Here is a 25,162-nt window from a genome sequence, read left to right as displayed (position 1 = left end):
ATTTTATGCTGGGACCACACGGCCGAACGAAATTTGGTACACAGGTGGTTATATCGTAACATGACACAGAGTTATTTATAAATATACTGATTCACGCGAACTAAGTCGCGGGAAACAATTAGAGGAAAACATAATGAACTAGCTTTATGCCTGCTACTCCGTACGCGTGGATTTCAAAAGTAGGAAAACCAATTGAATGTACCACTTTTAGATGGCGTATAAATGAAACATATTCCAGATTTTAAATTAAACCTTCCAAAATACAAGAGTCAAAACCACATCCATTTTGGTGCATTACTTTTTGCGTGATACCAGAACAAACCAACAGACAAAATTTCTAAAAAAATTGATTTTGGCATCTATTGGAGTGTTATTAAAACTCTTTACATATTTTTTTCTTAAATGTCTCCCATGTACAGACGCCATTTAGTAACAACTTTATTGTATTAATAAGATAAGAGGTTTTCCCAAGAGACTACAACATGGGGATCTTCCAAAAAAGGGTGAAAACATTTCTTCAGGGTCGGCAACGCGTGCTTTATACTATCAACACCCGAGTATCGGGGGGAAGGGGATTGTTAGTAATGGAGACTAAGAATCCCATTGCTAGCAAACAACCTAGCTAGGTCGACCTCCTCGCGGTTCTCCCTGGAAACTATCATGGCTAATTCCTTATGAATTCGACATGATGAGCTAACTGGCCTGTTTTCATTCTTATCAATCACCCTTCACTGGTGCTCCGCCAGCGTATCCCATTAGCGCAGGCGGGGTTACCATACCATTTTCACCCAAAAAAAACACCCTGGTATCGCAGGCGTTTATATGGTACATTAACCGCTTGCCATCAAGTGGGCCGTATGCTTATTTGCCACCTTGGCGGTATAAAAGAAAACCCTGACGCCTCACCAGCGACAGCATCAATACTCTTCAAGAACGCCTCCATGTTCTTCTCGCAGGACGCCTCGTTCAGGTAAAAGTATGTTCTGGCGCTGGTCACTTTGTAGCGGCGGTCGGCAAACCGCTGCTCCACGTGATACTGCTTCAACTGTCCCTCCTCTTGCTTGTCGCCGCTCTCCGATATCGACGCACTAGAACAAATAAAACCCCAAATCAATTTAACTAATTGCTAAACAAGCTAAGTTTATTTTTACCTTTTAATATAAGAACCGGATTTCCGTGTATTTTAGTCGAGTAAACTCGACTAGTTTCGGGGCCATCCGGGACCCTTAGTCATGAGTGGCCGTGAGATGCGCGTTTCTTTTTACCGTTTCTAAACTATTATTATATAACAGAGAAAGATTATGTATAAAATTCGTCCGAACAGCAACCTTTGTCCCACCCCGTGTTTCAGCTTGCATAGCTGTATTTCGGTATGAAGGGTGGGCGTACGCCAGTGAAATTACAAGGTACGTGGTCATTACACCATAGCCCTCGAGAATGGCAATGTATGATTCGTGTCATGGGTACCACAAAGTATTATTTGACGTCCATGTTGTTTCTGATGCTTATAGGGGACAGTTATCGTTTCCCATCAGGTGGGCCGTCAGCTTGTTTGCAACACTATGTTTTATTTTATATTTTCATTGTAAACTCCTTTTAAAAATTTAAAAATATAAACAGAATTAGACAGTCTCTTTGTTTTCTTTTAATTTTGATTAATAGATGTATTTATTTATTTTTATTTAAATAAGTTTATTGACCAAATAAACCCACCTAATCTACCTTTTATACCATATTTTAATTTGTTAGCAGCATTCTCTACCAGTCAACCTTTGAGATGAACATTTTAAATTACAAAGGCGGTACTTATACATTATAATAGAATATATATAGACATATACGTTTAAAGTATCCACTTATATCATAATTTTAATCGCAGCATTTAAAAACGACGCGCATTATTTTGTATTTTTTTTGATAGGTGAAAATGGTATGGTAACCCCGCCTGCGCTAACGGGATACGCTGGCGGAGCACCAGTGAAGGGTAATAGATGAGAATGAAAACAGGCCAGTTAGCCCATCATGATGAATTCATCAAGAATTAACCATGATAGTTTCCAGAGAGAACTGCGAGGAGGTCGACCTGGTTGGGTATATTGCTAGCAATAGGATTCTCAGTCTCCATTACTAACAATCCCTTTCCCCCCATTATTTTGTATTAAAAACAATTTAAAAATCTATTTTATATACTAATGTAGTATACATAATTTTATTTAAATATATTCAAAGGGTTGATACAGGCAGTCACAGCCACGAGATACAGCTAGTATTACATAATACAGATAAAAATAAATTCAGTAAAGAATGAAAAAAAAAAAGAGTTAAAACTCAACCATTACGCCCTACTTACTGAGAGAGCATCGACCCCGCTTTTTGTTCTATAATTATTTACAATGGCCAATACACTATTCAATAAGTTTATTTAAAAGGAATCTTTTTTTATGATCATTTCGTCGTCTTATATTATACAGGATGTAATTATAAAATAAAATAAATAATACACGAATTAATTGTGTTGAACTTCTGGTAGTATTAGTGGTGGTCAATCTTCGAGTGTTGGCAGTCACACACATACTAATGGTAGCGGAATTAAACAAAATAATTCTAATCAAATAACCAATTATATGGACTTCGCAAATGAACACCTAGTTCAGTAAAATATAAGAATTAATCCTTCTTTGCATAATTTTTTTATTAGTGAAATAAATCAAGGTTATATATAATTCATGTTCAAAATTAAAGGAAAAATGGTTAAAAAACTAAATTTGACAGCTACGTTTTTTTTTTCTGCAATGGACATTAAAAAGGTATCCAGACACGATCAACTTAAAGTGAACTTGTTCTTTTATATAATTTTTGGGCATTCAATGTTATGATGGAGATTTCCACTATTATACAAAGAAGGGTTAATAGTTAATTATATGCTACGAGAATATGCGAGAGAATCAGTTCACCATTAAAAAAAAAATTAAATATCTTTAGAAGCTTTAATATTTATAATATTAGTAATATTCTCTTTCGGCTACACCCTGTACGTGCCTGTACAATGTGCCAATGACACGGGGATTATAGGAAAAAAATCGGTGTCAGTATTTATAACTGCAAAGTACTGTTGATTTCGCAATAGCCGCTCGTACTACGCACTATTACACGCCCACGTGAAGCGTCTATTTGTACAGATAGGTTGAAACATTAATTTAAGAAAGGAAATAGAATAAAATATACTTTCAGACAAAATCAATCGGTTTTAAATGCCTATATCTTAACAGATAACAACCTTCCGAACCCTGCTATAGATTAGAAAATGATGATTTAAAAGTGCTTGTAAACAAGTCTATTCGAATAAAGACGATTTGAATTTCATTAATTCGAAAATTTCCAAAGATAAAATTTGTTATATACTTACATTTATTTTATAACGTAAACATCTGCTAAGAAGGGACTTTCGATAATTTAAACTTAAAGGGAAAACTCGACACCACGCATGTAAAGCCGCGGATAACAGCTAATCGGTATAGAATTATCAAATTTTTAACAATATTTCTAAAATAATTGAACGATTCCGACAAATTTTAATACTCCTTTTTTAAAGTGGGTTGATAATTATTTCTTTTTAACTTGCGACAAATGGCAAATCAAGTAATAAATAAATACCAAACAGCATTACCCGGGGGAAGGGATTGTTAGTAATGGAGATTAGCAATCCCATTACTAGCAATATACCCTATCAGGTCGACCTCCACGCGGTTCCCCCTGGAAACCATCGTTGTTGATTTATTAGAGTACATCATCTATCATCCTTCGTATAATAATAGTTTATATTACCTGTGCTTGTCTGTCTACATATGACTGCTTTCAATTTGTATGACTCTACAGTCATACATTATACATACAAATGTAAATTTTTGTTCACAAAATTGATAATTAAAATTGTGTCCCACAAAAGAACCGACTTCAATTATGGCAAGACTAACTATTTTGATTTCCAAACTAAACCACAGAACCGATTTTGATAAAATTTCTATAGGACCAATCTGTAAGTATGTTTTTTCCGATAAAAAAAATAATTTTCCAAATCGATCTACAACTGACGCAGGTATGAGGTAATAAACAAAAAAACACAACCGAATTCAAAATCTTCGAATTAAGAACGTTCTTTTTTAAGTCGGTTGAAAAGAGTAACTGTTGAGTTTCTTGTTGGTTTTTCTCACCAAATAAAAACATTCCGAACCCACTAGTAGAATAAAAAATACGATTTAAAAAAGCTTACAAACAAGTCTATTTAAATAAACATTATTTCTATATTTTATTCTATTAGCATACTCGAGGGAGACTTTGCGCATAAATCGCTTGCCTGGGCACCTTTGTCCCATTTGTGTTTCTACCGTGAAGCAGTTGTTTGCATGACCATATTTCGGTTTGAAGGATGGGATATGGCAGTAAATTTACAGGGTACAGAGGAATAACAGCTGAGATCTTAGGAATGGCAACGCAACGAAACAGTATACTCTGTTATATCTATGGTACTGTTAATGTCTATAGGCGACGGTTACCACTTTCCATCAGGTGGGCCGTCAGCTTGTTTGTCATTTTAAGTTGCATAAAAAAAAATCCTTTCAAGGGATTCTATTCAATCCGTAGATCAAAAATACTAATAAAATAACAGCTGGACGCGCCATGTTAAAATGAGAGGCAATTTTTTTTATTTGGAAAAATCATTTAATTTTTCTGATAATGTAAAATAATAATGATAATGATTCTCATTTCAATCTACATAACATATATATTGATACCTACTTGTATATATAACCTAAAAACATTACCCTCTTTTCTTTGACAGTCGGGTAAGAAACGTTACAAAACTATGTAGGTGTGTATGGAACTCTTAATACTTACACATTAGAGTTGAAATTACAATGACCGGTCAAGCTATAAAATTACAAGGCATGCTTATTTATATATTATACCCAGTAACGTTGAAATAGCAACTTTACCTTGATGTATTAAAGGTATATTTTCATTTGACATTTAAGAATCCTTAGCGTGACGATCGTCGGGTCTAAGGATTATAAATAAATATAAATATAGACTATTAATATCCGAGCAATAACCACTTTCACTTTCGAATAATAGCAATTCATGTTGGCTAGGAAAAAAAAATATATGAACATAAAATATTATTTTTCAATGTCGACCTAATTACGACAGGTGTTGAATCTAATTCTCTTTGACATATTTAAAGCATTGTTTTTCAATCGTCTACTGTCTGTCTACGCGTCCATTGCCAACTACCGGCCCGCATCTGCATAATTAAACGAACGACTGCATAATAGGAAAATATTTTTAATAATTACAATTAATATGCAAATAATTATGCTCCATAGGTCACATAGTTATATATTTTTAACCAACTTGAAATGGTTACCCAATTCGCCCGTTTTTTTATACTTAAATTATACGATATTTTCTCTAATTCTATACATCGAAAAGGTTAACTTTTGGTTTGGATTTATAATAAAAAAAACATATTAATCTGAAATAAAAATACAATTTGAAATTTTATCTAATTAAACTGTATTAATATTATAAATGTGAAAGTAATAAAGTTTGCGTGCTTATGTCTACTTTTTACGCCAAAGTTCTCAGTTAATTACATTGACATTTAATTTGGACCTTGAACCGTCTCGCGAAACGGCCGTGTGACGAACCCATGAATAGAGACACGAAAACCGGTTCGAAACCAGCTGGGAAATGCCGAAGACACAACGTGCGTAATATTATAGACGGATAAATTACTTGTCTACATTCACTATAGACGATTAGCAATTTAAATATCGAGACTAATAAAATAATTCTAAACCAGTATGATCACAAGGAGTATATTGGCTTGCTATGACCACGCTATGACCAAATGTCTTGGTGTAGGGTCTATTTCTGATGTAATTTTTTTTTCTAGTGTATTGAGTATTATTCCCTTAATACACGCCTTTTATGATGTCCTAAGGATAAAAAGAAGTTGTGATTCATATTATTCTTATTTAATTTTTTTCAATTTATTTATCAACTATTGAGGACAGAAGGGGAAAAATGTTGGGACACTTGATACGACACAACGAACTTATGAACATTATAATAGAAGGTAAGATAGAGGGAAGGAGGGGAAGAGGGAGACCGAGACATAGTTACATCAGGTAGATCAAGGAAGGAGTTGGTGTCGTGTCGTATCAAAAAGTGAAGAGACTCGCTAAAAATCGTAGTGAGTGGCAAGAGCTCCACCGACAAGAGCGCAGCTCTTAAATAGGATAGATAGATAGATAGTCACCATATGAAGAATGTCTTCCTTTATGAGGAGACATATGACCAGCCGTGGACCATTAATAGGTTGTTATAGTCATTATTAACATGTATATTTTACTCGTTAAAAAGACAGTGTGAAAAAGAAATCGAGATAAAACGCATCAAAGAGCAACGAAAAGTTTTGTAGACACATTAGACTGAAAATATTTGAATTCAGAACTAGCAATCGTGTATGTGCAAATATGTAAATTCAAAGTGACGATTGCTTTAATCATCAAAAAATTAATATGGGACTATAAATGTAAACGGATTGCAAAAAAATATTAAAATCGGTTCAGACAGAATGGACGCAAAGATCGTGTAATATGACTTCAATAAATACATATGATTCGAGAACCTCATCCATTCGGTGCCCGTTTAAAAAATAATCTTTAATTAATTTGCGGGCCGGCGTGAGACATGTTGAGTAGAGCTGGAGTAACGTACACGCGTTTCTAGGTCACATATTCTCGACTCGGCTGAAATATTTGGCACAGATTTGCCTCGGCCACTTTCTCTGTTCTGAAAGGAAATAATACCTACGTAGACTCTTGGCCCGGATGATAATTGAACGCTATTTTATTTATTGTTTTTTTCGGACCTGGGCTTCGATAAATTATACCAAGTTTGACACGTGACAGTTAGGCAACATGCCCGAGATATCTCAGGTGATGTTTGTTCTTGATATAAACAGAGATTAGGGGAGAAGGGATTGTTAGTAATGTGAACAACCAATCCTGTTGCTAGCAATATACTCTGTCAGGTCGACCTCCACGTGGTCCCCCTGGAGACCCTTATGCTGAATTCCAGGTGTATTCGTCACGATGTGCTAACTGACCTGCTTCATTTTCACCTATCATCCTTCACTGGTGCCCCGCCGGTGTATACCGATAGCGCGGGTGGGGTTACTATTTCATTATCACCCATATAAAAACCCCGGACACGCGGACGAAGTCGCGGATAAAGGCTAGTTTTTTTAGGGTATTGATGTTAAATAAGAGCATAATTCTTCAGCTTTCGAATGACATATCATTTTTATAATTGACATTTGTCGTTTTAGTAAAATCAATGCATATGTGCGCCGTCAAGAGTTTCTTTTTTATGGGTGATAATGAAATGGTAACCCCACCCGCGCTATCGGTATACACCGGCGGGGCACCAGTGAAGGATGATAGGTGAGGATGAAGCAGGTCAGTTAGCCCATCGTGACGAATTCAACGAGAATTGTTCACGATGATTTCCAGGGGGGATCACGTGGAGGTCGACCTGATAGAGCCTGATATTGGTAGCAATTGGGCTGTCAAACTCCATTGCTAACAATCCCTTTCCCCCCCCCCCCCCCTCCCGCCACCCGACGTCAAGGGATGAGTCGATTTGGTTGCTCGCGAGTGTACATTTTTTCCGCGTAAGAAAACTAATACAACAGTCATTCTCTAGATGACGTATCTATCAAGTTAATCTTCGGTACACCTATACCAAAATTTAGGTTCGACCTTCAGAAACACAACTGCGTAAACGACATCCAAATTGGTGCAGTAATTTTTGCGTGATGTCGGAACGAACACCAGACAGACTCGAAAATACTAATGGCTCTCATTAAATATTATAAAATATATAAATATTTTTTCCTTTAAAGTCTCCCACGTACAGACACCGTGTAGTTACAATTTTTATAGATGTATTGATTTTATAGATTTTATGGTTTTATAAGAAACAAGAATTAACGTAATTATTAAGGTAAAATATAATCGTACACCTTAGCAAAATGTCGAGAACATTTCGCTCAGGTTACATTGGCCTTGGTATTTTTTTTTTAATTTAAAATTACGTTCCCAAGAAGTTTTCCTTATTTTTGTGACAAATTAAATATGGAATCCTACAATAATATAATTGTAAAATTAGGTTTAATGACATTTTTGATACTGGCAACATTACGCTGTCCTGGAGCTTATAGAAAAAAAAATCATTTTTGTACCTGTAGCTAACTTAGTAATGGAGACTGAGAATCCTATTGCTAGCAATATACCCAACTAGGTCAACCTCCTCGCGGTTCCCCCTGAAAACTATCATGGTTAATTCCTGATGAATTCATCATGATGGGCTAACTGGCCTGTTTTCATTCTCATCTATCACCCTTCATTGGTGCTCTGCCAGCGTATCCCGTTAGCGCGGGCGGGGTTACCATACCATTTTCACTCATCAAAAAAAACTAGCTAGCTAGTACCTCTAGCTATAGCTAGCTTCTGTAGCTGTACCTATAGCATAACTGTGTAAAAACCATACTGTTTGTCTGTTATTTAATTACTATTAAATACAATACGAGAACTCGATGATTTACTATTAATCCCGACCTCAACCCATAACAATAATGATCAAAATCAATTCTGGAATGTAAAATACAAACAAAAAAAAAAAACGTAAATTAAAATCCTTTCAAAGCAACAATCTCTATGCCATTTCTACTCGATAAAAAGTGTAATTGTGAACACAGATTTACTAGAGACTGTACAGAATTCGTCTGGTTGGACATGCTTTTACATGAGATCTCACAACTTTTTTTAGTGGTCGCATAAAGAAAAAATATTTTAAAATGACACTAATTTATACTCGATTCTAAATATAGTGCTAGATATAGACAACTTGCTCATTCGTGGCCAATTGAATTCGTCGGTTGTTTTTCAATTTTAAATTATTGTTGATACGTAGATTGGCTAGTCGATCGCAGTGGCCTAGTATATTTTAGATAGGTATGCTTTTTTTACCGACTATATAGGTACTCGTATGGCCCGTTAGATGTTTCGAACTGGTTTTTGCAGAACAAGTTTGCAGTAACTGAGCTGCAGTGTGATACACTTTTTGGATGGATGTATGAATAGAAAGCTAATAACAATATTTAAAGTATTAATTAAAGATTGTGTCTCACAAAGTATTTATTTATTTATTTAAGGAACACCAACAGCATATTGCATTATAACATATAGGTATAACAAAAATTAAATATAATTTTAACTTTGATGATTTAACTTCAATTGTGTAAAAACCAGTTATTTTGATTTAAAAACTAAACTATTTGTTAAAAACTTAATTATTGTGGTCTAAAAATTAAACTACAGAACCGATTTTTATTAAAATTGTATGCGACCAATCTGTAAGTATATCCTTTTTGATAAAAAAAAGTAATAACCAAATCTGTTTATAACTGACGGAGTTATGAGGTAACAAACATAAAAAAAACAACTGAATTAAGAACCTAATTCCTTTTAAAGTCGGTTGAAAATAATAGTAATATTACATTTAATATAATAATAATCTTATATATAAAATTCTCGTGTCACGGTGTTTGTTACCAAACTCCTCCGAAACGGCTTTACCGATTTTTATGAAATTTTGTGTGCATATTGGGTAGGTCTGAGAATCGGCCAACATCTATTTTTCATACCCCTCAATGATAAGGGTGACCCACCCCTAAATATATTTTTTTGACATTTTTTTTTATTTTTATTTTATTATGACTAAGCATCGAAAAATACATACAGCTTCAAATTTTTACCCTTTTACGACCAACCCCTGTTGTTTAATCGCGATTTTTATATGCCGCAATAAGCTTGCAAGATGGCAATCGAATATAATAATTGTAGTAGGATAAATTTTCATGTATAATTCTCGAAATAACGTATATGGTAAAAGAACGTTTGCCGAGTCAGCTAGTAATTATATATATATAGCGTCTGTCATTTTGCACTCTCGAATCGCGACACTAGCGACATAATGGTTCCATATTGTTCTAATAGATGCGTATCAAAGTAACTTGTCAAATGTCAATACAAACTCCATTTGCCTGCTAAATGAACTGTTGTATTATTGTTTATTGTACAGGTAATTTGATATTATTTTATTGTTACCTTATTTCCTTTCGGCCACAACAGAATATCATATGGTTTACTCTTTTTAGGGCAATATAATAAACTGAATTGTGGCCATTTTGTGTTGATATGGCGCACGCGCGAAAGGAAAACATTGAGTTTCACTTTTATGTACATTTTTTTGTATATGTATTTTTTTTATCTCGCTTTTTATGTATATCTATGTCTGTGATTTGAGTGCTGTAAATAATGCAAATAAATTATACATCTATCTATCTTTCTACCTAAAATATTGCAAACCGATCCTAATTATAACCTAATTCCTAATTATTGTTTCATGAGTGTAGTACAAAATTGTCATTGACAGTATACATTTTACCAGAGGGAGATTTTGTACAAAAGTCGATTGCTTGGGTACCTCTGTCCCATTCGTGTTTCTACCGTGAAGCAGTTGTGTTTGCATGGCTGTGTTTCGGTTTGAAGGATGGGATATGGCGTAAATTTACAGGGTACAGAGGAATAACACCTGAGTCCTCAGGAATGGCAACACATGGGAGGGTATCATGGGCGAAACAGTATACTCTGTTATGTCTATAGTACTGCTCATATCTATAGGCGACGGTTATCACCTTCCATTAGGTGGGCTGTCAGCTTGTTTGCCATTCTAAGTTGTATAAAAAAAAACACAAAAAAAACATTGGACAGATATCGACATTAGATTCAAGAGTAGACCTACTGTCCATGATTATAAGTGACGATTGTTACTTTTGCAACATCTAAATCGTATAAAAAAGTATCAAAGGACAAGAATTGAAACAATTAAATGTATGAGATACAATGTCAACAATGACATGCATGTCATAATTGGTTTACTATTATATTTTTTCCATAATTAAATTGACAAGTACATTTTCAATGTTGGAATGAAAACTACTTGTAGAATATCCTACATACATATATACATACATATATGTCACGCTTGTCTCCCATTAAGTTTTTTGATGGGTGAAAATGGTATGGTAACCCCGCCTGCGCTAACGGGATACGCTGGCGGAGCACCAGTGAAGGGTGATAGATGAGAATGAAAACAGGCCAGTTAGCCCATCATGATGAATTCATCAGGAATTAACCATGATAGTTTCCAGGGGGAACCGCGAGAGGTCGACCTGATTGGGTATATTGCTAGCAATGGGATTCTCAGTCTCCATTACTAACAATCCCTTTTCCCCCTTCCCATTAGGGTAGACAGAAACAATATTAAATTGTTTTGTAAATTGACAGATAATGACTACAGTAAATTCATGTTTTGAACACTCTTAAAATATAGCTTTACATATGGTTTAATTTTACATTTTACTTTTTTTCGACTCTCAAGTATATCACAATATATGTATATATATGTATATAATTATAATTGATAAGGTGTTAATTGAAAATCAGCATTTCTGCTTCTACGGGAACTTTAAGCTGCATTGGCATATTGTTTCATTTCACTTACAGATTTCAATGTAAACTTTTTTCTATGTTTATTTTTAATGTTATTACTTGCAGTTTAAGTCTATGTAAGTGTTGTGGATTATTGAATTAAATTTTCTTTCATTCATTCATTCATTCATAATATGATTTTTTTAATATAATATTTGTAAATACTACAAGTAATTTTAAAATACTCTAAAACAAATTTTATTCTATATTCTGTCTGTATTTTATTAATATATTAATCAATTAAACGGAGAATACAAACACAGATTATGCATCGGTTAAACTTGAATGAGGCAGTTAAGTTTAAACCAAAACTTAAATAAATTATTATTTTATTTTTTATATTATTTAGATTATTTCTTAAAAAAAATATATCTCTATGCATTTTCTGAAACAGGTCGATTCCTCTGAAATGGACTTATGAATCTGTACTCAATTTACGCCTCCACAGAGTAGACACAAGGCCAAAGATAATTGACAAAGCATGACGTAGATACTTCATTGATCAGTGATCACTATTTACGCGGAAGCCATATTTACTATGCTCATTTTGGTGGACCGAGTAGTGATTGTAGGCTTTATTTGTTGGTAGGCGACTAATGAACGCTAATATTTTTATTTTTTTATTTGAAATCTGAGTCGACTGCGTGATTACCATTGTGCTACTTGTTTTTTTAGCGCCTAGTAATAATGCGTACGTAGCTATTTATTAAATATAATATTTTAATCCACAGGAACGTCCACGCAAGTGTAAATATTTTATTATTTTCAAGTTTTAACGTATAAGCGACGTGTGCCAACCACTTTTCATCACTTTCAGGAGGCCTCTCAGCTTGTTTACCAATTCAATAAAAAAAATACCATATTATTTTTTCTGCTATCATCGCCAAAAGATTAAGCTCTTGCATAATATATATTCTTAATAATTAAAGATTGTATCTGAACCAAAAAACAACTTCGATTATAACAAAAGGGAGACTTTGTACAAAAGTCGATTGCTTGGGTACGTCTGTCCCATTCGTGTTTCTACTGTGAAGCAGTTGTGTTTGCATGGCTGTGTTTCGGTTTGAAGGGTCGGATATGGCGTAAATTTACAGGGTACAGAGGAATAACATCTGAGTCCTCAGGAATGGCAACGCATGGGGGTTATCATGGGCCAAATAGTATACTCTGTTATGTCCATGGTACTGTTCATGTATATAGGCAACGATTACCATTTTCCATCAGGTGGGCCGTCAGCTTGTTTGTCCTTCTAAGTTGTATAAAAAAAAACAGAAATTTTGGTCCAAAAATTAAGCTATTGAATCTAATTTTGATAAAATGGGACCAATCTATGGGACAAATTAATAAAAAAAACAACCGAATTGGGAGTCTCCTTGTTTTTGAAGTCGATTGATGTTCATATCGCGTCGGATTAATGACATATAGATTTGCCTTGTTTTAATACTCAAAGCTATGCCATGTCATTTACTGTACATGCTGCACGTCTCTGGAATTCACTTCCTAATAACTTAAAGATGGCACAGTCGCTGAAATCTTTTAAAGCAGGTATCATAAAATTTTATTTTGAAAATCCCTCTTCATTGATCCAATTGTGAATATATGTATTTATTATGTATACATGTATGTGTATGTAGGAGTGTATATATGTATGTGTGTGTATGTATATATATGTATATATATATATGTATATGTATGTGTGTATATGTGTATATATGTATGTGTATGTGTATAAGTTTTTATTTATTAATGTTATATTATTATTAATTTACTTTTATTATTTACATATGTAGGTATATGGAGCTGTTTTTATTGTGTTATATATTCAATTTTTTTTTTTAATTATTTAGTTTATCTTTAATTGTTCCTGTCATTAACTTTATGTAAGTCCGACTAAATCATTTACATTCTTACTAAAGATTTTTACGAATATAATTTAATGTAACACTAATTATCTGTGATGGCACATCATTAGTTACAAACACTACAAGTACATAACACGCCTTCAAGGTCAACTATTTCTGTACAGTTACGATGTAACTAATTAATTTTCATTTCAAGTGATTTAGGAAAAAAAGTACATTCCAATGAAGGGCAAGTAAAACCTGCTAGTATAGAGTTTTGTTAAACTCTGTTTAGGTAAACTGCGTTTTAAATATTTTTCAACCAACTTCAAAAAGGAAGTTCTCGATTGTAACTTTTTTTATGTTTGTCACCTCATAACTCCGTCAGTTAGAAACCTATTTGGAAAATTCTTTTTTTTTATATCAGAAAGGATACACATACAGATTGGTCTCGCAGAAATTTTATTAAAATCGGTTCAGCAGTTTAGTATTTAAATCAAAAAATGGTTTTGTCATAATTGAAATCAAAAAGTATAAAAAAATTAAAGCTGGCTTTTTTGGAGGACACTCTCTTATTTCAATAAGATATCTATACTTATAATAAATCTGTAGAGAGGTCAATTTCTGTACATGAAATATATTTTCAAAATAACTATCAGGGCGTGAGTAGTGATCGATACTGATGCCAAAAATGCAATCAGTAAAATTTTTGTCTGTCTGTCTGTATGTTCGTTATAGAAACAAAAACTACTCGACGGATTTTAACGCAACTTGGTACAATTATTCTTCATACTCCTGGGCAGGTTATAGTATACTGTTCATCACGCTACGATCAATAGGAGCAGAGCAGTGAAGGAAAATGTTGGAAAAACGGGAGAAGATACTTCATTTTTAAGCTTCCATCACGTGTGCAGCCTTAATGGCCACTTTTTAAAATGTGAAAATGTCCACCCGTGCGTAGGCGGTACGGGCCGCTAGTCAGTAAATAATTATGTAGTAAGACCGATTAAGACTGTCTGTCATTATGAAGTCTGTGTTTTTTTTCTTTTGGGACATCAAATATGTATAACGTTTCATTAGAATGTTACTAAATGAATTTAAGTTGTCTGAAGGTTAAATTTGTTATGAAAAAAGATCATATCACGAGCGCATTGTTTAGAAAAGACAGACGGTAAACATGACATTGTTATCTTGGTTAGGTAAGAGGCATTTACGTACAGGACACTGATTGAACGGTCCTCACCACACACTTTGTTATGAATGTCGTCTCAAATACCGGTAGGTGAGAGGAGGGATTCTTAATAATGGAAACTAAGGGCCCCATTGCTAGCAATATACCCAACCAGGTCGACCTCCACGTGGTCCCCACTGGAAACCATCGTGCTGAATACCAAGTGTATTTATCACGATGAGCTAACTGACCTGTTTTTTCATCCTCACCTATATTTCACTGGTGCCCCGCCAGTGTATACCGTTAGCGCAGGCGGGGTTACCATTCCATTATCACCAATTAAAAAAAATACCAATAGGTAGAAGACTTCGTCACCAACAAAATGTAATAATGTCCCACTCACGAAATAATCACTACGATGTTTAAAAGTCGCCACTGGGCTCGATTCTGAGTTGCCATTTCTCCAAATCTAACCACAACCCTGGTGTTTTCAATAGTTGTTACGTTTGGCAACCACAGTTAGGCTTGGGTATTGTTTTATGAAGGACGCTGCTGCCTGTCCTTCCCATGCTATGCTCTCTTAATCGCCTCTTAATATACACTCGGGAAAGTAAGGGATCCTCCGAAACAGTTCAACCGTATTTTATGATTTTTTTTTTATGTATATTCGGTAAGTATTTTAAATTTAAAAGCGTACTTAGTTTTTCACACAAACGCTGTTTTTCTCATCGAAGTGACGCTGGCCTGTTCTCACGATAATTTGCTATAATTATTATAATTTCATGACCTCTGTGGCACAGAGATCGGTACATCGCTTTATAAAAAGAAAGGCTTAGGTTTAATTTTCGATCGGGAATATAAACTTTCCTAAACTGACTCAGCTCTGAGTGTTCTGGCTTATGCCCCCATATTATTATTGCCTGTTTTTTATAAGACATGATATCTTATTAAAAGGATCGGGCAATTAGTGTTATTGACCCTAATTTAAAATCATTATAATAACTTACCTGACTTCTCTCTTCTCTGCTTCTTCCTGGGAGATATCTTCCTCCACGGAGTAATCGAGGATTGATTTCACACCAAACGAATGCAACCTGAAATTATAAAAGATATTAATATAATACAAAAGTAACGCATATAGCAGTACCAGAGAGAGACTTCGTGGAGAAATCGGGTACTTGGGTACCTCTGGCATTATTCCCCTCCATCCAAAGGTTGCCTAGAAGAAATCGCTTTTAGCAATAAAGTCGCCCATTGTTTTTTCATTGTGATTATTTCTTGTAATTGTTTATATTTATAATAAGTTTACTATTGTAATATTTTGGAGGAAACAATAAAGAGTATCTATCTACCTCTGTCCCACTCATGTATTTCGATTAAAGTAACGTGATATAGCAGTAAAATTACAGGGTATGGAGGCATAACATCTTAATCCTCAGGAATAGCAACGCCCTTCATCGGTGTCATAGATAACACAGTTTACTCTGTTATATCCATGATACTATTCCTGTCTATAGGCAACGATAGATATACGCTGACTATCGGGTATACACTGGCAGTACACCAGTGAGAGATTTCATCGTCAGAAGCCTCAGGAAGCATCTACTTTCTCTTCTATTATATTACTGATCTATCCTGATCTATATATCTGATCTGAACTGATACCCATCGAGACGAATTCCAGAATAACCACCACGATAGTTTCCAGGGGAAACCTTGTGGAAGTGGGGGGAAGGGATTGTTAGTAACGGGGTCTAACTGCCTCATTGCTAGCAATACACCCTATCAGGTCAACCTCCACGTCGTTCCCCCTAGAAACCATCGTGATAAATTCTAGTGCAATTCGTCACGATGGGCTAACTGACCTGCTTTCATCCTCACCTATCATCCATCACTGGTGCCCGGCCATGTATACCGATAGCGCAGGCGGGGTCCCTATTTCATTTTTATCCATTAAAAAAACCTCATATAAGTAAGCCTGATAGGATATATTAGGGAGAAAGGGATTGTTAATAATGTGGACTACCAGTCCTATTGCTAGCAATATACCCTGTCAAGTCGATCTCCACGTGGGCCCCCTGGAAACCATCATGCTAAGTTCTGGGTGTATTCATCAATATGGGCTAACTGACCAGCCTTTCCATTCTCACCTATCATCTCTCACAAGTTCCCCGCCAGCGTATACCATTAGCGTAGGTGATTTTACCATTTCATTTTATCCAATAAAAAAAAAATATAGGGTATACTCCAAACAATAAGGCTATAAATAACCCCATTACTGTAGTAATTCAGTATAAAGAAATAATAAGAAACAATAAAACAAGGCAGTTATTCCCAAATTATTGTAATAAAATAATTTACAAAGTAAACAAACAAAATGCTAGCAAGTAAGACTATGTTGAAGTCGTATAATAAGTATGTGAATTTATTGGGTACAGAGGAATAACACCTGAGTCCTCAGGAATAACAACGCATGGGTGGTATCATGGGCGAAACAGTATACTCTGTTATGTCCATGGTACTGCTCATGTCTATAGGCGACGGTTACCACTCTCCATCAGGTGGACCGTCAGCTTGTTTGCCATTCTATGTTGCATAAAAAAAAATGTGGTTAAAATATAGGTAAAAAAAGTAAGTAGAAATAGGAAAACTGGTAGTAAATTAAATGTAAATAAAATATAGAACAAGCACCCTAGCCAAGATAGTATATTAGATAGTAGACTAGATTGGAGTTAAAATAGATAGTCCATATTAAGTTTGTAATAATAGAATAGGTAGTTTATTCTCAGGTTGTGGAATGAGCTCCCTGCCGAGGTTTTCCCAAGAGACTACAACATGGGGTTCTTCAAAAGGGGGATAAAGAGGTTTCTTCAGGGTCGGCAACGCACACGTGATACCTCTGGTATTGCAGGTGTTCATAGGCTACGGTAACCACTTACCATCAGGTGGGCCGTATGCTTGTTTGCCACCTCAGTAGTATAAAAAAAGTTTAGAATGTAATAGTACATAAGATGGAAAAATAAAATAAAAGTTAAAAGCCTGGAAATTAATATCCGGGGCCGGCGTATTGTACTGACAATCCTTTTCGCACCATATTTTAGTGGTTACCTCTTATCTCCTATTAATTGGAAGTCGCTTAAAAAGACAAAGAAAAGATACCTATCAATAGTCGGCCGAATGGTGTTCTGGTCTTCACCGGCGACGAACTGTCCGTAGAAGGTCGCTTTCATGATGATTTCGAACAACCTCTGCCCGACCACTTGTCGGAGTCTCCTCATTAACTATGGACAAAGGAGAGAACAATCATATTATTTATTTATTTATTTAACTCTTTATTGCACCAGAAACATACAGAATATACAATGACAAACAATTCAAGTTAAATACAGTACAAAAGTCTGAAAATTGTGATTATTTCTTGTAATTATTTATATTTATAATAAGTTTACTATTGTAATCTTTTGGAGGAAACAATAAAGAGTATCTATCTACCTATAACCGAAATGAGAACCTTCTTCTTTATGGAGTCGTTTGAAAAAAAAAACAACACATAAATAATCAAACAAATTAAAATGTTGAATAAATTACTGTTTAATGCGGTTGGCAACTCATTATTATCGCTCCATTGGTATTCGTGTAAGCTGAAGTTACGTATACTTTACATTAAAAAGTTTAAACATTTAAATACTAAACAGACAAACTGTCAGATTCACAAACTACTAGACCCAAGTTTAAGGTAGAGCAAAATAACTTTTTGGTAGGGCAGAAGCCATAATTGTTTGCCATAACAGTAGGTCTACTCTTGAATCTAATGTCGATATCTGTCCAATGTTTTTTTTGTGTTTTTTTTTTATACAACTTAGAATGGCAAACAATCTGACGGCCCACCTGATGAAAAGTGGTAACCGTCGCCTATAGACATGAGCAGTACCATGCACATAACAGAGTATACTGTTTCGCCCATAATACCCCCCATGCGTTGCCATTCCTGAGGACTCAGGTGTTATTCCTCTGTACCCAGTAAATTCACGCCATATCCCGCCCTTCAAATCGAAACACAGCCATGCAAACACAACTGCTTCACGGTAGAAAAATGAATGGGACAGAGGTACTCAAGCAATCGACTTTTGTACAAAGTCTCCCTCTGATAAGTGACTTCACGAAAGCGAATCTGTCTAATTTTCTTGAGGCCTTTCATTTTAAGGCATTGGGCCTTTTTAGGTACGGCATTGCCCCTTAATGTCCCCCCCCCCCCCGTAGCTACAGCCATACCTTACACTTTCAAGATCAAGTAATGAATTTCAGAGAGATTTTTTGGGTGAAAACTCTGCCAGTATTATTGGTTTATTCTATCGGGGGATTAGTAAAGGATGCTTTTTTTATAGATGAGAATGGAATGGTAACCTCGACTGCGATATTGGTGGTTTACGCTGGCGGGGCACCAGTGAGAGATGATGTGTGATGATGGAAGCCGATCAGTTAGTCCATCTTGACGAATTCTACAAGAATGGTTTCCAGGGAAAACCGCGTGGAGATCGACTCAATAGGGTATAATCTTAATAAGACCTTATTACTATTGTCCCCTTGTCCCTAACGAGGGATTTTGGTGAAAATGGAGCCAGGTCAGTTAGTCTATTATGACGTGAACCAGGAATTATCGGGGGAAAAGGACTGTTAGTAATGGAGACTGAGAATCCCATTGCTGGCAATATACCCAAGCAGGTCGACCACCTCGCTGTTCTCCCTGGAAACTATCATGGTTAATTCCTGATGAATTCATCATGATGGGCTAACTGGCCTGTTTTCATTCTCATCTATCACCCTTCACTGGTGCTCCGCCAGCGTATACCGTTAGCGCAGGCGAGGTTACCATACCATTTTCATCCATCAAAAAAAAATTAGGAATTATCAGAAATCGTCAGACACTGTATATTGCTAGCAATATCTCGCTAAAACACATTACTAATAATAAATATATCTATCATTCATCATCATTGTTATCATCGTCCAATGATGGAAATAAACAGTTTCGAAAACCGTTATGTTCGACTCACACTTGACCGGTTATTATGTCCAACTGTCACATGACAGAACGAATAGCAATAATTAACATAATAGATACCTTTTTGTATCTGTAGTAAAACATACCAACACACATTGTAGTCCGATCGTCGCGCTCGCTGCACACGTTACAGAAAATTTGAGTGATTTACGTCAACAATCATTCGTATTGAAGGTCAATGTGTGGGTATTGTACGAAATGTAATAGTATTCTAAGCAGAATGTTCGCTTCTTTAACCTCTACGATTAACAATAGAAAAAAAGTATTGTTTTATCTATGGTTCGACTTAAATAATAAAATACAATAAAATAGAATTCCAATTTTAAATTTTGATTGTCATCACGGAATCATTCGAATGTCAAAATCTTCGGTTCGAATGCGGTTGAAATAAATAAAGTTTTTTTTTTATTTAATTAATTAATGTCACTGGGCATATTACATAGTCTCAAACAAAATAGAGTTTCTACTAAAGTACTAAACGACTTATAGATATACTTAAATACTCTTTTGTTTATATATATGTATACCTACTAACAAAGAAAACTCCAAGACCAATAAAAACAGACTCATTAATATAATACAAGTGTTTATTTTGTGCGGGCATCGAACCCGCGACCATCAGAAGGTGAAACACTATGTAAAACCGCTACGCTATACCACCAAAGTCGTTACATTTTATAAATACATTATAATTTTACCCATAAATTAATAAACATTTTTATGAAAGCTATAAAAATAATTATCTCTATTTTCAACCTACTTCAAAAAGAGAGAGGTTTTCAATAAGTTTTTTTTATACCACTGAAGTGGCGAACAAGCATACGGCCCATCTGATGGTAAGCGGTTACCGTAGCCTACGATCGCTTGCAATACCAGGGGTAATACGCGTGTTGCCGCGTATGCCGCGTTGCCGACCCTGAAGAAACCTCTTTATCTCCCCTTTGAAGAACCGGTTCCATTTTTTCTTTTTTTTTTTCTAAGTCTGTTACTTCAGAACTCCGTCAGTTCTAAACCGGTTTGGAAAATTAGTTTTTTATCTGAAAGCCTATATTAACAGATTGATCCTGCAGAAATTTTATCATGATCTTGAGATCATTACAATGCACTGGTATACGAATAGTGATTATTCTATTTTCATAAAAAAAGTACGTTTATTTGATTAAAATGGAGCGGTAACCTTGCCCATGCTATCAGTATACGCTGGCTGAGGGGTGATAGGTGAGAGCAAAAGCAAGTCAATGGACCCATCGTGATGAATTCCAAAAGAATTAACAAAGACAGTTTCCAGAGGGAACCGCGTGAAGGTCGACCTGATAGGGCATATTGCTAGCGATAGGGCTGTTAGATCCCCCATTACTAACAATCAATCCTCCCCCCCCCAACAATGTAGGTTAGATGTTTATTTAAATTTGAATAAGATAATATGTGGAGCCAACTGGCCATCTTTTTTTTTATACAACTTAGAATGGCAAACAAGCTGACGGCCCACCTGATGGAAAGTGGCAACCGTCGCCTATAGACATGAGCAGCACCATAGACATAACAGAGTATACAGTTTCGCCCATCTATCTTTCACTGGTGCCCTGTCAGCGTATAGCGCAGGCGGAGTTACCATTCCATTCTCAGCCATTATAAAAAATAGACTGATACTACATCTGTAATCTAATAGTTTTTAGTTGGGGGTAAAGGGATTGTTAGTAATTGGGTCAAGTAGCCCCATTACTAGCAATATACCCTGTCAGGTCCACCTCCACGTGGTTTCCCCTGGAAACCATCGTGAACAATTCTTGTTGAATTCGTCACGATGGGCTAACTGACATGCTTTATCCTCATCTATCATCTTTCACTGGTGCCCGTCGGTGTATACCGATAGCGCGGGTGGGGTTACTACTTCATTATCACCCATAAAATAATGTTTAGTAAGGAGAAGGAATTAGGGAACCAATGGAGATTGGCAATCCCATTGCTAGCAATATAGGCCGACCACAACGCAGTTCTTCCTGGAAACTATAGTGATTAAATAATTGTTCTTTTCTTATGAAAAAAGTTAATAATCCGAATTGTGATGTTTGTAACACATTGGATGATGTTCACCATATGATATCTGAATGTACGAAATACAAAACACAAAGGGAAGTATTGATACAGAAATATAATCTCAATAGACAGGAGATTGGTTTATTTTCAAATATACTCGCAGAACCACATTCCAGAATGGCAAAATCTTTAATTACTATATTTTTGTATCAATAATTCCCTTTATCAAAATAGACTACTAAGATATTATGTATTATCTATTTATGTATCAATGTTTTAAGTATGTGACGTATTTTATAAAATTAGGGTATGATGAGGCTGACATATCCTTATAGGATAAAAGCCTCTAAATAAAAAAGATAAAAAAAAATATTGTTGAATTCGTCACGATGGGCCAACTGATCTGCTTCATCATCACCTATCATCACTCACTGGTACCCCGCCGGTAAATACCGATAACGGAGACGAGGTTTCCATTCCATTATCATCCATTAAAAAAAATAGTGTTTAGTAATTTACATAGTAATAACGCGCCTGACAACCGACTCGGTAGTAGGTGGAATGACAAATATACATTGAAAATTCGTATTGCGTAACACGTGTACTGCGTTACATGTGACGCTGATTCGAACAGTCAAATTCGACCACTAAACGTATGGAGTTTGAACTTAAAACATTTTTTATACATACATACATACATATCTGTCACGCCTATCTCCCATTAGGGTAGGCAGAAACAATGGAACGCCAAATGTTTCGATTCAAACAAACCTCTTTCGCTTCTTCCACATTCATCAATCTTTTCATACACGCTCGCCGGTTACGGGCACTTTTAATTTGGTCCTTCTTCAGCACGTCGCCTATTTGGTCGACATACGTCCATCTAAGGCGGCCCCTACCGACATCTCCATTCATTCTTGCTCGATAAATCTCTTTCGTAATTTTTCTTTCATCCATCCTCTCCAAATGACCAAACCAATGCAATATTAATTTTTTTTATAATAGAATAAAATTAAAAAGAAAAAAAACGGTGGCACAGAAGTGGAAACTTAAAAAATTATGTGTGTATTTTTTAAATCGTCCATTGTGTCGGTTACGGTAACAGTGTCGCGAGTTCAATGGTTTTTTCGCATCTCAAGAAATGTTCAAAGCGCCTAAAGTATATAGATTTAACTTTAAAAATAATAAATACTCGTACTAATGCTATTATAAAAGTGTCAATTTTAAAAAATGTATGGATGTTACTCTTTCATGCAAAATCTACTGAACGGATTTAAATATAATTTGGGACACAAATCATAACTTGATACCTCTATAATACATATAATGATTTACACGCGCGAAGCCGCGGAATGCAGTAAATAATAAGTTTGATCATTTAGAGGAGTTATGAAAGAATAACGAAAGAAAATTCGCGAGCACAAATATGTGGAGATGTAGATAGAAGTTACCCTAGACGGTCATATATTGACCAAATAAGCGACGTGCTGAAGAAAAACCAAATTAAACTGGCGAGAGAGAATGTGGAAGAAGCGAAAGAGGTCTGTTTGAATCACAGTATTTAACATTCTATTGTTTCTGCCTACTCCAATGAAAGACAGGCGTAATATATATCTATATTACATATAGCCAACATTATAAAGAGGAAAAATCTGATTGTTTGTAATGGATATATACATGTAAATGACGAAACTCAAAAACTAATTAACCGTTTTTAAAAATCCTTTCTATAGAAAGCTGCATTATCAGCGACAAGGCAACGGTGTTAATGAACTTAAATTTCATCTCCGGTGTTAATAAATTATTATAAATTTTACTATACATTATATGAAATAATTTGAATAAGGCCTTGTCATGTGAATTGGTAAACGCTGGTAATGCCTAAGCTGTTTTTTAAATAAATAAAATTCTTAAAATTAAGATTTTAAGGCGCCTAATGGTTGGTTTTTAGCTATTATTATACAATGTACAACATTTCTAGACGCCTACTCGGATTGTGATTTCAGTTGGAGTCTATGCCAATGAAATTTAAAAAAAAAAGAAGCAATATCTGTAGTATCTGTGTTCCTCTACGCGCCATTTCAACGCAGCGTGTACGTGTATAGTCAAGGACGGGCAAACGGCCGGCCGCATCGCTTGTAAGAACGGAACGGAGTTACTGCCAAAAAATATACTACATAACTTCACATTATGAAACTATGATGTAGACGAAACGGGACTCAATATCGTAAAAACCATCTAAATAATTCCCTATAACAGCATACCGTTGCGATAGCCGAAAATTCACGATATTAGCTGTCGATATATACATTTTTAATGTTTTCAACCAATTTAAAATAGAAAGAGGTACTAAATTCGGTTGTATTGTTTTATGTTTGTTATTTCATAACTCTGTCATTTGTAAATCGATTTGGAAAATTCCTTTTTTTCTGAAAAGATATACTTATAAATTGGTCAGTTTTTAAACCAAAATAACTAGTTTTATTACTTAAATAACTAACTAGTTTTATCACTAAACAACTAACTAGTTTTTTAACTAAAATAACTAACTAGTTTTATTACTAAAATAACTAACTAGTTTTATTTTTAAAAATAACTAGTTTTATGACAATTTAAGCCGATTTCTTTTGTAGAACACAATCATAATTATGTTTTAACACAAGAACAAACTCATTATATACCTTAAAACTATAAGCAAGCGATCGTTAAAGCGATGTAGAAACCAAAGTAACTAGAAATTATATTACATCGATTTTTTACTACAAAATCGCAAATGGTGCTGATTGTCGCAGAAAACAGCATTTAACACATCTATCGGTTAAGGAACAATCGTATTGCTAAATACTATTTTACTGCATTAAACAATCGTTCCCAAAGTGTTAGTAAAACTTGCAGGTTAATATTTCACTCAATGTAGGTCACCCAATTTGAAAGATCGTTACCGAAACGCAGTCTAATGTTTTAAAATCAATATCACAGATATTGTCATAAAAGTAGCCAATCAAATTAAGCCTAGACCAGTAGTTCCCAGCAGTGGGACAACATTTTACTACCTCTGAATATTAAAAATTTGAAAGTTTGTAAAGATACATAAATAATTAGATGTTTATTACTTTATCACTGCCACATTTAAATCGCTTTGTTCAAAAGTAGTGACTGATTGATTAATATTAGCGATTGAATGGAATTTTATCAGAGGGAGACTTTGTACAAAAGTCGATTACCTCTGTCCCATTCGTGTTTCAACCGTGAAGCAGTTGTGTTTGCATGGCTGTCTTTCGGTTTGAAGGGTGAAGAATATGGCGTGAATTTACTGGGTACAGAGGAATAACATCTGAGTCCTTAGGAATGGCAACGCATGGGGGGT

At 35.0% G+C, this 25,162-nt stretch overlaps 1 protein-coding gene across 2 annotated transcripts in view; it reads right to left on the bottom strand.

Annotated features, from left to right (window-relative positions):
- The window catches only part of LOC113515031 (proline dehydrogenase 1, mitochondrial), a 61,783-nt gene that overhangs the window by 19,854 nt on the left and 16,767 nt on the right, over positions 1 to 25,162 (bottom strand). For both annotated transcript variants that reach the window (XM_052895834.1, XM_026899159.3), the window contains exons 2-4: positions 17,856 to 17,977; positions 15,704 to 15,790; positions 907 to 1,088 (exon numbers count right to left, since the gene is read on the bottom strand). In XM_052895834.1, the coding sequence (XP_052751794.1) occupies positions 907 to 1,088; positions 15,704 to 15,790; positions 17,856 to 17,977 (391 nt within the window). The remainder of the gene's footprint in view (positions 1 to 906; positions 1,089 to 15,703; positions 15,791 to 17,855; positions 17,978 to 25,162) is intronic.

The sequence above is a fragment of the Galleria mellonella genome, unplaced genomic scaffold (genome assembly GCF_026898425.1).
Source record: "Galleria mellonella isolate WM207_F2 unplaced genomic scaffold, CSIRO_AGI_GalMel_v1 utg312, whole genome shotgun sequence".
In the NCBI taxonomy this organism is placed as follows: Eukaryota; Metazoa; Arthropoda; class Insecta; order Lepidoptera; family Pyralidae; genus Galleria; species Galleria mellonella.
This window is presented reverse-complemented; position numbering and strand designations above follow the sequence as displayed.